The sequence below is a fragment of the Grampus griseus genome (genome assembly GCF_964374135.1).
Source record: "Grampus griseus genome assembly, chromosome: 4".
NCBI classification, from domain to species: domain Eukaryota; kingdom Metazoa; phylum Chordata; class Mammalia; order Artiodactyla; family Delphinidae; genus Grampus; species Grampus griseus.
Window position 1 is genome coordinate 73,283,395 of NC_138997.1, and position 15,693 is coordinate 73,299,087.

The window sequence follows — 15,693 nt, forward strand, 5'->3', positions numbered from 1 at the left end:
GTAAGTTGGTCAGTATAGTTTTCTACATATTTTTCTACATATTCACCATGAGACAAGACACCACGAAACATATTTAGTATGTAGCATGATCTCAATATATCAACCTGAGCAGAAATACGGGTGTTCATTCCTTCCTATCTCTTTACTGTTCTATTTCCTTTGAAGCGCAGTCTCTATTTGGTTATTTAATCACTAGCATTTCAAGTTCTCAACTCTTTTATCTTCTCACTCTAAACCATATTCTTTTTCTTGAGAAATCTCATTCATACTCACAACATTAGTTATTATCTCTATTCCCCCAAATATCCATTATTTATATCTCCAGGCCTAAGTTTCCATGAGCTTCAGTCCCATATATGCTGCCCATTTAATGTCTCCCCTGAGGGTATGGCAAATGCACCCCAGAGCCAACAAGTCCAAATCCAAACTCATTATTTTCGAACTAAAACAAATTCTCTTCCTGGGGTCTCTATCTCAGAATGATAACAACATTCATCCTATTACACAAGCTGGAAAGCTAGAAATCACTGCTGATACTTTCTTCTCCCTCATTTCCTCATATTTGGTTCATTCCTTTTTCCTTTCACACCTTTTCATCTCCACTACAACCCTTTCTCCCCAACACACACTACGCAGCTATCATCATCAACCCCCTTCAAAAGCATCCTACGGTTCACTTTTGGCCCTCTCCAATCTACTCTCCATACTACAGCTAAGCATGTCCTCATCAACGTGCAAATCTTATCATGTCTTCTTCCTGCCAACACATACCATACCCTTGAATAAAACCCTTCAGTATCTTCCCATTGCTTTTAGAATATTAGAATAAAGTCCAAAACCTTTAACATGGTCTCTAAGGCCTTGCAGAGTCTGGCTCCTACATATCGTTCTGACCTCATGTCCAGTTCCTCATGTACACTAGGCTCCCTCCCATATGCTCCCAAAGGCCTCCCACAGAGCCTTTGCACAAGCTGTTCTCACCACCTGGAACACTCTACTCCCTCTGTCGCCTTCCCCTTTAGCCCACTTAAATTTTCCTGAATCTTTAGGACTCAGGCCAAACATTACTTCCTGAAGTAAAATTCTAATTTCTCCAAGCTCAAAGCACTGTAGATCATTCTTTTATTACATATCACCAGTTATAAAAATTATTTTATTAACATGTTTCCCCTACTAGATGCCAAACTCCGTGAGTGCAGGTACAGTGTTAGTCTTTCTTCATCATGTATCCGCTACCCTTTGCCCAACGCCTGATACATAACAGGTTCTCAAAAAATATTGAATATGCATAAATAAAGGAGATTAGTTTGAATAAAGATGATACTGGATATAGTATGAATGGATGAAATCATCAAAACAGAGAGAAATGGGGCAAAAGAGAGACCTGGGCAGATGGGGCGGGGGTGGGGGGAAGGCAGGAAGAATGGGAAGTTTAATGGGTACAGAATTTTAGTATGGGATAACAAAAAAGTTCTGGAGATAGAGAGTGGTGATGGCAATGTGAATGTACTTAATGCCACTGAACTGTATATTTAAAAATGGTGAAAGTGGGAAATTTGTGCTATATAAATATTATCTCCCCCCCCAAAACACACACAAAAAGATGGGCAGAGAAGGGAGAAACTTTAAAGAAGACTGAAAAGAAAACCGGAGGGAGAATAAGGGTAAAAAAGATAATGTGCTATCAAAAAAACAAGAGAAGAATATCTTAGGAACAGGTGCTGCTACACTAAAGAGAAGCTGAGTATGATGGAGTAGAAAACGGCTGTGCTAGAATATAATAGCTAAGTTCCTAGGAAGCTTTGCCTTATCAAAAAAATACATTTAAAAAACAATCTTCCCTTTAACTTGGGAAAAGAGAGGTTTAGGACTACAAGGTTCAAACTTGCAACAGCCAAATTATTTTTCTTTGAATATATACAGCTATAGCTATTGCTCTGTGCATACAGCTACAAAATCTAAACACTGTTAAGCAGATCCAGTACTTGATTACACCTAGTTTTGGTTCAAGAGTAACAGCTTTTCTTACATGCTCCTACTATCTTTAATGCCTTTGTTATAATAAAGCAAAAAGCTACTCACTCCAATTGCTACTTTTGAAGTGCAACAGCTTTGGTTTTCTCCCCTATGTCCATCCCATACGTTATTTTCTTATAATAACCACTGCTCCTGCCACAACAAACTACACTTTACTATATGACAGTTTAACTGTGTAGGCTCCCCCCTGCTTCCCCTGACCATTTGCAGCTTACACTCTAAAAAAGAGGACGTACCTCAATAATAAAGCCAAAAAAAAGCAATTTTAAGGACATGGCTGCCAAGTAAACACAAAGCAAAAAACAAAACTCTATTTAGGATTAGTAATCATGCATCAATCTTTTACTACATGAGCATTTCAGGAAACTGATATTCTTTTTTTTTTTTTTGGCCTCGCTGCGAGGCTTGCAGGATCTTAGTTCCCTGACCAGGGACTGAACCAGGGCCCCAGCACTGAAAGCGTTGAGTACTATCCACCGGACCCCCAGGGAATTCCCAGAAACTGATATTCTTTTTTTTAATTTTTTAATTTTTTTTGAAACATATTTTTAAAAGATTGAGAGTAATTCCAAGAAAGAGTCAATAATATTTTTCCTACATTTCTAACACACTGGCATGCTACATTTAAATGCCATTAGAGTGACACATTTTGTCAGCTTTGTGAATGCTATTAAACAATAGAACATAAAAGCAGTTTAACTTAAAATGTCAAGTTAAAAAAAAAAAAAGAGGGGAAATGAATACATTGACTAAGCACTACCATGAGCCAGAAAAACATGCTAGGCTCTTTCAACATTATCATTTAATCCTTAAATAACACTTACAGGGTTCATCATGCTTATAAGAAAACTGAGCTTATAGGAGTTAAATAATTCGCGGAGTCACATAGCAACAAAGCGACAGAGTGAGAATGAGGGCTCTTTGGTTCTCAACCTGTATCTTTCTACCACATCAGCATTTCCCTGAGGCTGGTGAGATGATTTTAGATGATATCAGACAAAACATTTTTTAAAAATAATTATTTATTTTAGCTTGCACCAGAAAAAACCTTATTACATAAAATCCATTATTTCATGGATATTTTTTAGGATGAAGCTAAATAAAAATACGGACATTTTTTTTTAAAGGCTATTAAGAAAATAACAGAACAGGGTTATGTGCATATGGCAAAAACTCACGATGGCATGCACAATGTGATTTGGAAAACACCCCTCAAGCAAAGAACTGCCTTCCTAAAAACATACCAGTCAACATTTATCTGTTTTTTGATTAAAGAAAGCAAAGAGATGAATTTACAAGTAAAATTATAGACATACCTGACATAGTTTGATCAAGTTTGTGGATAAGAGACTTTTTAGCACATTCAACATCAGGACTTGGGTAATCCAAAACTTGCCTGCACCAAACTAAAGGACTAACTGATTTCTGCATTGGTGTAAGTTTTTTCTTTGGTGATGAATACAGCCTAGAAGAAAACAAAAAACAAAAACAAAAAAGGGTAATGTTAATTATTAAGCACAAGGTTATAAAATAGGGATCCTTTGGAACAGATTTAAATTGGGGGATGGGGAGTAAAAATGATGGAGTATGTTTAAAATCACCCACATTTACTTTCTGCACAGGAAGAAAATGACACTACAATCATCAATATAAGCCCAAATCTCAACTATTAAATGAACCCAAATGAGGCCAACTGTCCAGTCCTAAAATGTGTCTTTATTTTTCTCTTTTACTCTCATTTCAAAAACTATGAAGAAACATGTCTTTACAATATTTTATTCTGTTTTCAATAGTTCTTAACTCCCTAATATAACCATATCATTAAGTCCTGTCTAGAAGGCAGATAAATACCTTGCTTTCCAACTCCCAGTTCCCTTCCTACCACAAACCACACATTCACCATTAGTAATGCATTCCTTTTACTTAAGCAGTACCCACTCTGTAGCCCTTTTTTCAAATGATACGTCAGAGAAAAGCAATACATTAAAAAATCCTTAATAACAATATGAATCAATTTATGAAATTACTTCAGTTTCAGTAAAGCAGAAAGGAAAAGTATTTTATAAGCTCCTGGGGAAGGCATATAAAAACAAAAAGGTGGGAAGATACTTCCTACTTCATTTGTTTTTCCTCAGATTAGTTCAGATTACATCAATTGATGTTAATTTATTTCAAATGTTACTCTGTATGAAAAATGTGAAGTTACTTGAATTCTAACCAGAGTGGTTTCCAAATTAAGACACTTAAGTGAAATCTATGATGTAAACAAAATTACTGCACTTCCAGATGGATGGGATGTAAAATCAGCTCCTTTACTGCACCTGACTAACTCATGGAGGATGGGGAAAAGGGAGAAAAAGTGCCCCATCTGACATTGCCTCCTCCTGTCTTGTTGATGCTGCATAGAGGTGGAGGTTCAGCTCTCCCACTGGGCCTCTATGACTTAATTTTAGCAGAAATAGGAGAATAAAGCAATATTTTTCAAGTTTTCTTGACAAGTAAAATCTTGACAATCTCAACTAATAAGTTACATTAGCCATCAATAAATTGGCTGTGTCCATCAGAAAACAGTCCCTCTTGACTGAACTGTATATTATTATTTAAGAAATTCAAAAGCATCAGTGAAAAAAAATGTTTTTAGTAGGCAAATTGATAAGGGTAGGAAATAAAAAAAGATGGAAGAATACAAAATTACTCTTAAATTTTTAGCTGTTGTAACTGAAAGAATTATAGTGCCATTGACAAAAACAGGAAAGCTACCATTCACCTGGTATAGGCGAGATTATGATGTTTTAAACTGATTTTGAATTATTGATGTTTTATTCATTTAGTTTATAGTAGTTTCTGTATTTTTAAAGATGCTAAAAGTACCTTACAACTTTTTTTAAAAACAGCCTTTTCAAGATGTAATTTACATACCATAAAATTTGCCTGTGTAATTTCTGCACCATAAAATTCATTGTATAATTTGATGAATTTAGTATTTAGTTACCCAAACCATCACCACCATGTAATTTTAGAACATTTTTATCACCCTAAAAAGAAACCCCCTTTCCGTTTCTACCTCCAGCCCTAGGCAATAACAAATCTGCTTTCTGCTCCATGTTCCTTTCTAAACATTTCATATAAACAGAATCATACAATGTGTGTTTTGTGTGTCTGGCTTCTTTCACATGAATTGCCAAAGTGTGAAAGAAAAAGTGATACACACTACTATATATAACTAATAAGGACCTACTGTATAGTACAGACTATAGTAGAGACAATGTTTTGTAATGGCATTTATGGGAAAAGAATATAAATGGACATACATGTATGTATAACTGATTCACTTTGCTGTACACCTGAAACAATACTGTAAATCAACTATACTCCAATTAAAAAAAAAAAACCAAAAAGCCCAACATTTCCTGAAAGTTCTCAACACAAGGAAAACAATTTTCTTCTTCTTCCCCCCTCCTTTTGTATCTGTATGAGATGATGAATGTTAAATAAACTTATTGTGGTAATCATCTTGCAAAATACGTAAGTAATGTCATTACGCTGTACACCTTAAACTTATACAGTACTGTATCTCAATTATATCGCAATAAAACTAAAAAAAAAAGGAGTAAGCATTGCTACAAACACTACCAATATTAAAAGAATTGTAAGGAATATTTTGAAGAACTTTACGCCAACAAAACAGATAGACTGGAAGACTGGATACACAAATTCCTAGAAAGACACACGTTATCAAATGGGACTCAAGAAGAAATAGAGACTCTGAAGAGATTTATAAAAATAAATTGAATTAGTAATGAGAAATCTTCCTGTAAAGAAAAGCCCAGTTCCAGATGCCTTCACTTATTAATTTTATCAATACTAAGGAAAAGTAATGCCAATCCTATACAAACTCTTTCAGAAAATAGATCTAATGGTAAAAGACTGAATGCTTCTCCTAAGACTGGGAACAAAGTTAAGGATGCACACTATCAACATCTCTATTCAGTGTGGTACTACAGTGTCTAGCCAGTGCAGAAAGGCAAGAACAAGAAATTAAGGCATCCATGTGGGAAAGAAAAAAGTAAAATTGTCTTTATTCACAGACAGTATGATCCTGTACATAGAAAATCCTTTGTAGGAATCTACTGAAAGCAAACGAAATCAACTAGACTTAATTAATGTGTTTAGCAAGGTCACAGGATATGAGATCAACAGGCCAAAAAAAAAAGAAAATCAACTTATTTCTATGTATCAATGAACTCAAATATGAAATAAATATAACAATTCCACTCACAACAGCATCAAAAAGAATACTTAGGAATAAATTTAACAAATGAAGTGCAAGAGTTGTACACCGAAAACAATAAAACATTGCTGAGAGAAATGAAAGACTTAAATAAATGGAGAGATGTACCATGTTCCTAGATCTGAAGACTCAATGTTGTCAAGATGTCAATTCTTCCAAACTGATCAACAGAATACAATCCCTACAAAAATGTCAGCAGGCATTTTTATAGAAATGGACAACCTAATTCTAGAAGTTACATGAAAATGTAAAGACAAAGAATGGCCAGAAGAATTCTGAAAATGAACAATCTTTTAAAAATTTTAAAATCTCTGGTCTTGCTCCCTTCCAATCCATTCTATATATTGCAGCCAAATTGTTTTCTGAAATATGAATCTGACTATTAATATTCCTCTGCTAAAAATTCTATGCCAGTTTCCTTTTGCCCTTATGATAGTTTTTTTCCAAAACACAGCCCCCGTGGCCCTTGAAACACAGCAATGATCTAACTGTTGCAGTACCTTTTTTTTTTTAGCTACATTTCTCACCCTTCTCCACCACTCAAATCTAAATAATAGCCATATGGTACTAATTTCTACTCCTGAAAAGCCCAACACTTTTGCTTCTAGGTCATTTTGTGCATGCTGTTCCCCTTGCCTTAAACAAACTCAATTCCACTTCTTGGTTACCTCACCCTCCCTTGCCCAACTTCGGCCAGCCCATTCGTACTTTTTACGAAGTCTCAACTTAAATGTCCCTTCTTCAAGGAAACCTTCCTTAAGTACCTGTCATAAGACTATATTAGGGGTTTCCCTGGTGGCGCAGTGGTTAAGAATCCACCTGCCAATGCAGGGGACACGGGTTTGAGCCCTGGTCCGGGAAGATCCCACATGCTGCGGAGCAACTAAGCCCGTGCACCAAAACTACTGAGCCCTCGTGCCACAACTACTGAAGCCCGAGAGCCTAGAGCCCATGCTCCGCGAAAAGAGAAGCCACTGCAATAAGAAGCATGCGCACCAACACAAAGAGTAGCCCCCGCTTGCTGCAACTAGAGAAAGCCTGCGCTCAGCAACAAAGAACCAATGCAGCCAAAAATAAATAAATAAATAAAAATTTTAAAATGTGTTACGGGGCAATAAAAATGCTACAATATGGATAAACCACAAAAACATTAAACTAAGTAAAAGAAGTCAGCCACAAAAGACCACATACTGCATGATACCATTCATATGGAATGTCTAGAATAGGCAAATCTATGAGACAAAACAGATTGGTGGTTGCCCAGGGATGGGAGAGGGGATGGGGAGAGAGAAATGGGAAATGACTGCTAATGGGTACAAAGATCCTTTCTGGGATATTGAAAATATTCTAAACCAAGATTATGGTCATGGTTGTACTATTCTGTAAATATAGAAATCACTCAATACTAAAAACAGGTGAATTTTATGTATGTAAATTCTATCTTAATAAAGCTGTTAAAAAATATGTTAGAAATAATTGGTCTCTCAAGATGTTGCTTTTTCCCTTAGGACAATTATTACAAAGGAATTAAACACCATTAAATATAATTTATGTCTATTGTTAATAGTGAGAGAACTAGTAAAGATGTAATTAAGAATATGAATGTTATGAAACTGATCATAACAAATCATATTTTGTCCGATATGTCACACATACCTGTATAACATGACTGGTGATAAAAACAACTAAGAATATAACTATTTTGTAAAAGTAACAACTTTAGGGACTTCCCTGGTGGCGCAGTGGTTAAGAATCTGCCTGCCAATGCAGGAGACACAGGTTTGATCCCTGGTCCAGGAGGATTCCACATGCCGTGGAGCAACTAAGCTCGTGAGCCACAACTACTGAGCCTGTGCTCTAGAGCCTGAGCCACAGCTACTGAACCTGTGTGCCGCAGCTACTGAGGCTCGCGTGCCTAGAGCCCGTGCTCAGCAACAAGAGAAGCCACCGCAATGAGAAATGAGAAGCCTGCGCACCGCAATGAAGAGTAGCCCCCGCTCACCACAACTAGAGAAAGCCCGCGCGCAGCACTGAGGACCCAACGCAGCCAAAAATTAAAAAACAAAACAAAACAAAAAAACTTTAATAATATAGAAATGTATAAATGTAAGAAGTGATAATAACCTCCCTCCCCCTACCAATTCTATCCTCCCAAGTTATTTACAGTTTGCCGTATGTCTCTTGGGACTTTTTTATGCATACACATAGCAGACATATTATTAAAAGACAGAGATAGGATGGGAAATTGGAGACATTTTACTGAATTTATAGTAACCACAGTAATCACTTTTCATGTTGCAGTCAGCTGAAAGTAGGCTAATAAAGCTAAGAACAACAAAGATTTAACTTTATTTAAAGTAAAAATAAAAATTATATCAAAACTGTTATTGAAATAAATTTCTGTAGATTGGTATGGAAACTTTTTACAGGCTAAGGAAAATCATCAGATTTTAATACCTCAAAATCATACTTCTCTATTTACTGAGTAAGGTGTATTCAACGCAAAAGAAAAGAGCCTCTGTCTTCACAAAGTTCAATGTATATTCCCTGCAATAGTAATGACATTTACAGACTTATATATTTGCATCTGAATGAACCCTGAACAAAACACCAATGATTACAATGTTTTTTAAGTGCATATGAAAAAAGATAAAGGAAACATAACAAAGTAAGTTCAAAGTGGCCATACTGAGATTGTAATTTTGTTTCTATTCTTATAATTTTATGGGGTTTTTTTTCAGATTGGAAATTTGATTTTATTTTTATTATTTATTTATTTTTAATTTTTATTTTATATTAGAGTATAGTTGATTTACAATGTTGCGTTAGTTTCAGGTATACAGCTAAGTGATTCAGTTATACATATACATATATCCATTATTTTCATATTCTTTTCCCATATAGGTTATTACAGAATATTGAGTAGAGTTCCCTGTGCTATACAGTAGGTCCTTGATTACCTATTTTATACATAGTAGAGTGTATATGTTAATCCCAAACTCCTAATTTATCCCTTCCCCCGACATTTCCCCTTTGGTAACCACAGGTTTGTTTTCGAAGTCTGTGAGTCTGCTTCTGTTTTGTAAATAAGTTCATTTTTATCACTTTTTTTTTAGATTCCACATATAAGTGATATCATATATTTGTCTTTCTCTGCCCAACTTACTTCACTTAGTATGATAATCTCTAGGTCCATCCGGAAAGGCTTGAATTTTTTTTTAAATTTTTTATTCAAGTGTAGTTGATTTACAACGTTATGTTAGTGTACAGCAAAGTGAATCAGTTATACATATACATATATCCGCTCTTTTTTAGATTCTTTTCCCATATAGGTCATTACAGAGCATTGAGTAGCATTCCCTGTACTATACAGTAGGTCAAGGAAAGGCTTATATTTAAATCAGGGTGATGGAAAGGCTTAAAGGTCTGCCCAGAGTGTGGAATCAATGGATCAGAGTTGGTGGTCTGTGGAGTAACTTCTTCAGAAAAGGCACTGGGAACAAGACCAAGGGTTGAGTAAAGACGGACAGATATGTCAAAGGGGTATTGCAGAAGGCTAAAGTTGGTCAGCTACACAAGGGAGCAGAGGAACAAGAAACAGATGTACGTTGAACTCATTTACTGTTTTTTTTAAGTTAATTTTTATTGGAGTATAGCTGCTTTATAATGTTGTGTTAGTTTCTGCTATACAGCAAAGTTAATCAGTTATACGTACACATATATCCTCTCTTTTTTTAGATTTCCTTCCCATTTAGGTCACCACAGAGCATTGAGTAGAGTTCCCAGTGCTATACAGTATGTTCTCATTAGTTATCTATTTTACACATAGTAGTGTATATAAGTCAATCCCAATCTCCCAATTCATTCCACACCCCCCTTCCCGCCTTGGTATCCATAAGTTTGTTCTCTACATCTGTGTCTCTATTTCTGCTTTGCAAATAAGTTCATCTGTACCATTTTCTAGATTCCACATATAAGAGATATTATATGCTATTTGTTTTTCTCTTTCTGACTTATTTCACTTTATATGACAGTCTCTAGGTCTATCCACGTCTCTACAAATGGCACTATTTCATTCCTTTTTATGGCTGAGTAATATTCCATTGTATATGGTTTTTTTTAAACTTTCATTAATAAAAGTATCTTTGGCCGTACCCACACCTAAATATAATTTAATAAACTATTAGGATACATTGCTTTATAATGATTTAACAACCTTCCTGAGTCAATGTGAAATAATAATTAATGTTATTATTAATCAAGGGCTTATTACATGGCAGGCATGGTTTCAGTATTTTATTTATTTATTTTGGCTGCACCAGATTTTAGTTCCCCAACAAGGGATCGAACCCAGCCCCCCAGCATTGGGAGTTCAGAGTCTTGCCCACTGGACCACCAGGGAAGTTCCTCAGTATTTAAAATATACTAACCCTTTCACTCTTCCCAATAAGCTTATGAGATAGGTACTAATATAATCCCTGGTTTACAGATGAGGTCAAGAGGCACAGTGAGCTAAATGACTTGTCCAAGGTGACATAGCTGTTAAGTGGCAAAACCAGGATTGCTTCAGAACCTAAGCTCTTAACTTTACCAACTAATACTTTACATACTTTACCAACTAATACATTTTCTAAAAGAATGTACAAGATCCTTGACTTAAAGGCTTCAATATAGTAATCATTCTAATGGCCTCCTGCTGTTCCCTGCTCTCTTCTAAGCCTTATGAACCACAAAATATAAAGTTGTAATAGATCCCACTATTAAATACAATTAAAAAAATCACAACTCAATTGAAGAAAAATATCTTCAGTTCATATGTAGTAAGAGTCTTTTTGAAATTTTAGTAATAAATAATAGTGGTAATTATTTACAAGGCAAATTCATTAATAAAGTCTTAGAACAGTTTACAAGCCCTGAAGTGACAATGGCTGCAGGGCAGGATACAGACATAAACTGCTGGTATGACAGCAGAACACAACATGGTGAATCAACAAACAGGGCAGAGCAAGCAGAACAGACTGAAGAAAAGTTTTAAAGTAGTAAATCCCAAACTTTTAGACAGTGACACTCTATGCTTCCATTTTCATTTCATGATTCTCTTGATTCTCATTCTGGTATGGCATGGGTTTTTTAATTTTAAGAGTATCAAAACAATTTTGATATTCCTTGGGATGCCACAAAACTGAGGTTGGAAATTACTTCTTTAAAGAGACAAACATCTAGTGTTGAGGCATAATTGTGTACTGCTGGGAGACCAACTGGGAGTGTGGCAATCAGAAAATGAGTTGTTTTGTTTTGAGAAAAGACATCAGGAAGACTGGAAGTCTCAAACTATACCAGACTGCAAATTGTGGCAACAGCTGCAAAGAAAGAGACAGTTTTAATGTGTATTGACTAATACATAATACATATCTGCTTAGCTACAACTGCATCCATAGATAGCAATTACAAAAAAATAAATAATTAAATAAAATATCAGGTAATTAAAGTGCTAAAGAAAATTTGGCAATATCTTTACGCTACGCCACAGTAGGAAGAGAGAATACACTATACTCTGCTTATAGAACTAAAGTTAATATTAAGACCAGCCCAGGGACTTCCCTGGTGGCGTAGTGGTTAAGAATCCACCTGCTAATGCAGGGGACATGGGTTTGAGCCCTGGTCCGGGAAGATCCCACATGCCGCGGAGCAACTAAGCCCATGTGCCACAACTACTGAGCCCGTGTGCCACAACTACTGAAACCCGCGTGCCTAGAGCCCGTGCTCTGCAACAAGAGAAGCCACCACAATGAGAAGCCCGTGCACTGCAACGAAGAGTAGCTCCTGCTCTCCGCAACTAGAGAAAGTCCGCACACAGCAATGAAGACCCAACGCAGCCAAAAATAAATAAATAAATTTATTAAAAAAAAAAACCTTTAAAGAAAAAAAAAAAAGGCAGCCCATTCTCTTTTCTCTCTCTCTTTTTTTTTTTTTTTTTTTTTTTTAAGTTTTTGGCCATCCTGAATGGCATGTGGGATCTTAGTTCCCCCAACCAGGGATCGAACCCCGCACACCTTGCAGTGTGAGTGTGGTGTCTTAATCACTGGACCACAAGGGAAGTCCCATCTCTTCTCTTTTTCTTTTGAGTTACATAGAAAGATAAGAATGGGTATGTGAGGATTCCTTATTATTAAAGTGTACGGGATACCAAGATGGTTAAAATGCATAAAATACATTTGGAGGGATGGGGGAAAGTAGTTGTGTGTATATATATAAGCTATATATAATTGTTTAACTCTCTCTCATATAGCACTCCAAGCATCTCAGGGACAGGAATATTTCACATCATTCCTTATGCCTCACCCTCACCCCCAAAGAAAACTGCCTGGCACACAGTATTATAGAAACGGAACACCATATTGCAGAATGAATGAAGGAAATAATTATACAAAAATTCATAATAGAGCACTGCCTCTTTCCTGAAAAATTATAATCATGGAAATTCTATAGTTATACTTGATGTACCAGTTGGGGACCCCAGTTGTAAGATCAGCAGAACTAAATTCTTCCTGTTTTAATTCATATCCATTTCTACCCTCCTCATTCCTTTCAAAATACCCATAACCACTGACCAGGATCTCTCTCAAGTGACAGTAATCAAATCATCCCAGTGTCTTTAAGAGGCTAAATTTAACCTATTCTCCAGTCCCTTAACTTTCTTCCCTTTCCTACTAGTTTTCTCAAGATCACTTATTAATTACCAAAGGTAGAAGTGATGACATGAGGATCTGAAAATACACATTATAAGTGTAAAACCTGAGCTCCTCACACACTTCCTACATCACATTATTTTTGTTATTTTATCAACTGCTGCCTCATAAGATATAACCATGTATTTATTCCTACTATTTTATGTTTACCAGAAACTTTTTTTTTAATTATTGGGTTTTTTTTGGCCTTGCCACGTTGGCAGTGAAAGTGCTGAGTCCTAACCACTGGACAGCCAGGGAATTCCCAGAAACTTTTTTTTTTTTTTGCAGTACGCGGGCCTCTCACTGTTGTGGCCTCTCCCACTGCGGAGCACAGGCTCCGGACGCGCAGGCTCAGTGGCCACGGCTCACGGGCCCAGCCGCTCCGCGGCATGTGGGATCTTCCCGGACCGGGGCACGAACCCGCATCCCTTGCATCGGCAGGCGGACTCTCAACCACTGCGCCACCAGGGAAGCCCCCAGAAACTCTTTTAATTTGAAGAAATCTTTTGTTTGTTTCATCATAACCAATCATCATTTTTTGGACATACAATATGTTCTAATAGTTTTAGTACTAATTTTTCTCCTGGGTGTCAGTCACAGAGCTGTAAGTGCTTACTATAGACATTGTCTCAAAATCAAATATCCCCAAACAAACCTAAAATGACACCATTATTTTTTCCAGTCAACAAATGAAAATTTTTATAATGACCTTGACTGTTTTCTCACTCCATACATTCAATCAACACATTCTATCGATTCATTAAACTGGCTTCCCCACACCTACCAGACTTTCAACCTTCCAATCCATCCTCTACTACCACTTAGCTCTCCAAAACACAGGTCAGGATAAACATTGTTTCACAGCTCAAAAACTTTCTCACTGGATGTACTCCCCAACTTAATTTTCAAGATCCTGTGTTTTCGATGCAAAACCACATCCTTGATCTTCTCTCTCAGGTACTCCAATAAAAAACCCTCTTGTCCAGCCAAAATGGCCAAATAAATGTTCACTTCACACATCTGTTAAACCACAGATGTGTCTTTGCTTATAGCTCTTTTTACTACAGGGGCAAAAATAATTTCCTTTCCATTTTCCTTGTCTAACCCAAGCCTTACCTCTAGACCAATTCAAGACTCCATTTTTCATGAGGCTTTCCAACTGCCACAGTTCTTCTGACTACTCCTTATCATCTTAACACAGTGCTCTACTCATAGTAGGTACTCAATAAATGTTTTATGATTACTCCCATGGTGACTGTTCATCCCAGTTTGCCCAGGTGTAAGTCCTCATTTAAACCTGTTGTTTTGGCATCTCAGCACTCCCTTGACTCTCAAATAGTTTGTACAATAAATCACACAATCATTTTAATTTTTCCTAATTTTCAGAACATTATTTTATGACTTAGAAATGTAAATGGAGGAAAGTTACTAGAATAAGATACTTATTCCTGCAATACAGCACTAAATATTTCTGGTCAAGTAGACACCGTAAGTATGCTTTAAGGCAATACTTGGGGTGATTTTGCCCCCAGGAAACATCTGGCAATGTCTGACATTTTTGCTTGGCCAGGGATGTTGCTAGACATCATACCACACACAGCACAGCCCTCACAACAAAGAATTTATCATCGTTATTTAACGTCGATATCGACGTTATTTAACGTCGATACCCTTATATAAGAAAGCAAGATCAAAACGATATTTTTTAACAATGTAGATGTTTTATAAGAGGAACTAAACAAATCTGATCTTTATTCATTTAGCTTGAGATGATTGTTTTCATGCAATCAATTGCAAGTGGTTGGGATGAAATGGAAAGACTATCATTATGGACTCAATACTTTGGTTTGAATTTCAGTTTTGCTATGTGCGTCTGGGCCCAAGAGGTTGGTAAAGATCAGAGGTTCAGTTTTCTAGCCCACAAAAGTACCTACGTCTTCTCTTCCCACCTACATACTATTGCCACACTAATCTTTCCAAAACACGATTTTGTTAAGGATATTCCGACACTCAAAAATCTCCTCCTAGATTTCACAAGCAATCCACAGTATGGTCTCCAACCCAATGATTCAAATTTCTTACTTGTTCCCCAACAAATTTGTATCTTCACAGACTTCGCTTTACCCTACTCAAATGAAGCACTCATTCTTTTCCCTGCACTTTTTGATTCTGACAGAGCAGCAAGAAATACCCTTCCGCCTATCTGTACCTAAATCCTAAGTCTCAGCTCTCACATTCAAGTCCATATAAACCTTTCTGCTGTGAACTCTCATTGCTGATTTCAGAGAGGACCGAATTCTGTGTTCATTCTGTCTCCAAGCTAAACTCTAAGCACTTGAAGGCTTAGTATCAAGCCACAATCAGTCATTTAAACAAATGTTTATGTGGCAGCTACCACTGGCCAGGCATGGTGCTCAACAGGAATTCAAAAATGAATTAAGGGGTTTCCCTGGTGGCGCAGTGGGCGACAGTCCTCCTGCCGATGCAGGGGACACGGGTTCGTGCCCCGGTCCGGGAAGATCCCACATACCGCGGAGCAGCTAGGCCCGTGAGCCATGGCCGCTGAGCCTGCGCTCCGCAACGGGAGAGGCCACAATAGTGAGAGGCCTGCGTACCGCAAAAAACAAACAAACA

At 36.8% G+C, this 15,693-nt stretch overlaps 1 protein-coding gene across 3 annotated transcripts in view; it reads right to left on the reverse strand.

Annotated features, from left to right (window-relative positions):
- The window catches only part of SLAIN2 (SLAIN motif family member 2), an 80,297-nt gene that overhangs the window by 43,734 nt on the left and 20,870 nt on the right, over nt 1-15,693 (reverse strand). For all 3 annotated transcript variants that reach the window (XM_082653683.1, XM_082653682.1, XM_082653681.1), the window contains exon 2: nt 3,354-3,502. In XM_082653683.1, the coding sequence (XP_082509809.1) occupies nt 3,354-3,502 (149 nt within the window). The remainder of the gene's footprint in view (nt 1-3,353; nt 3,503-15,693) is intronic.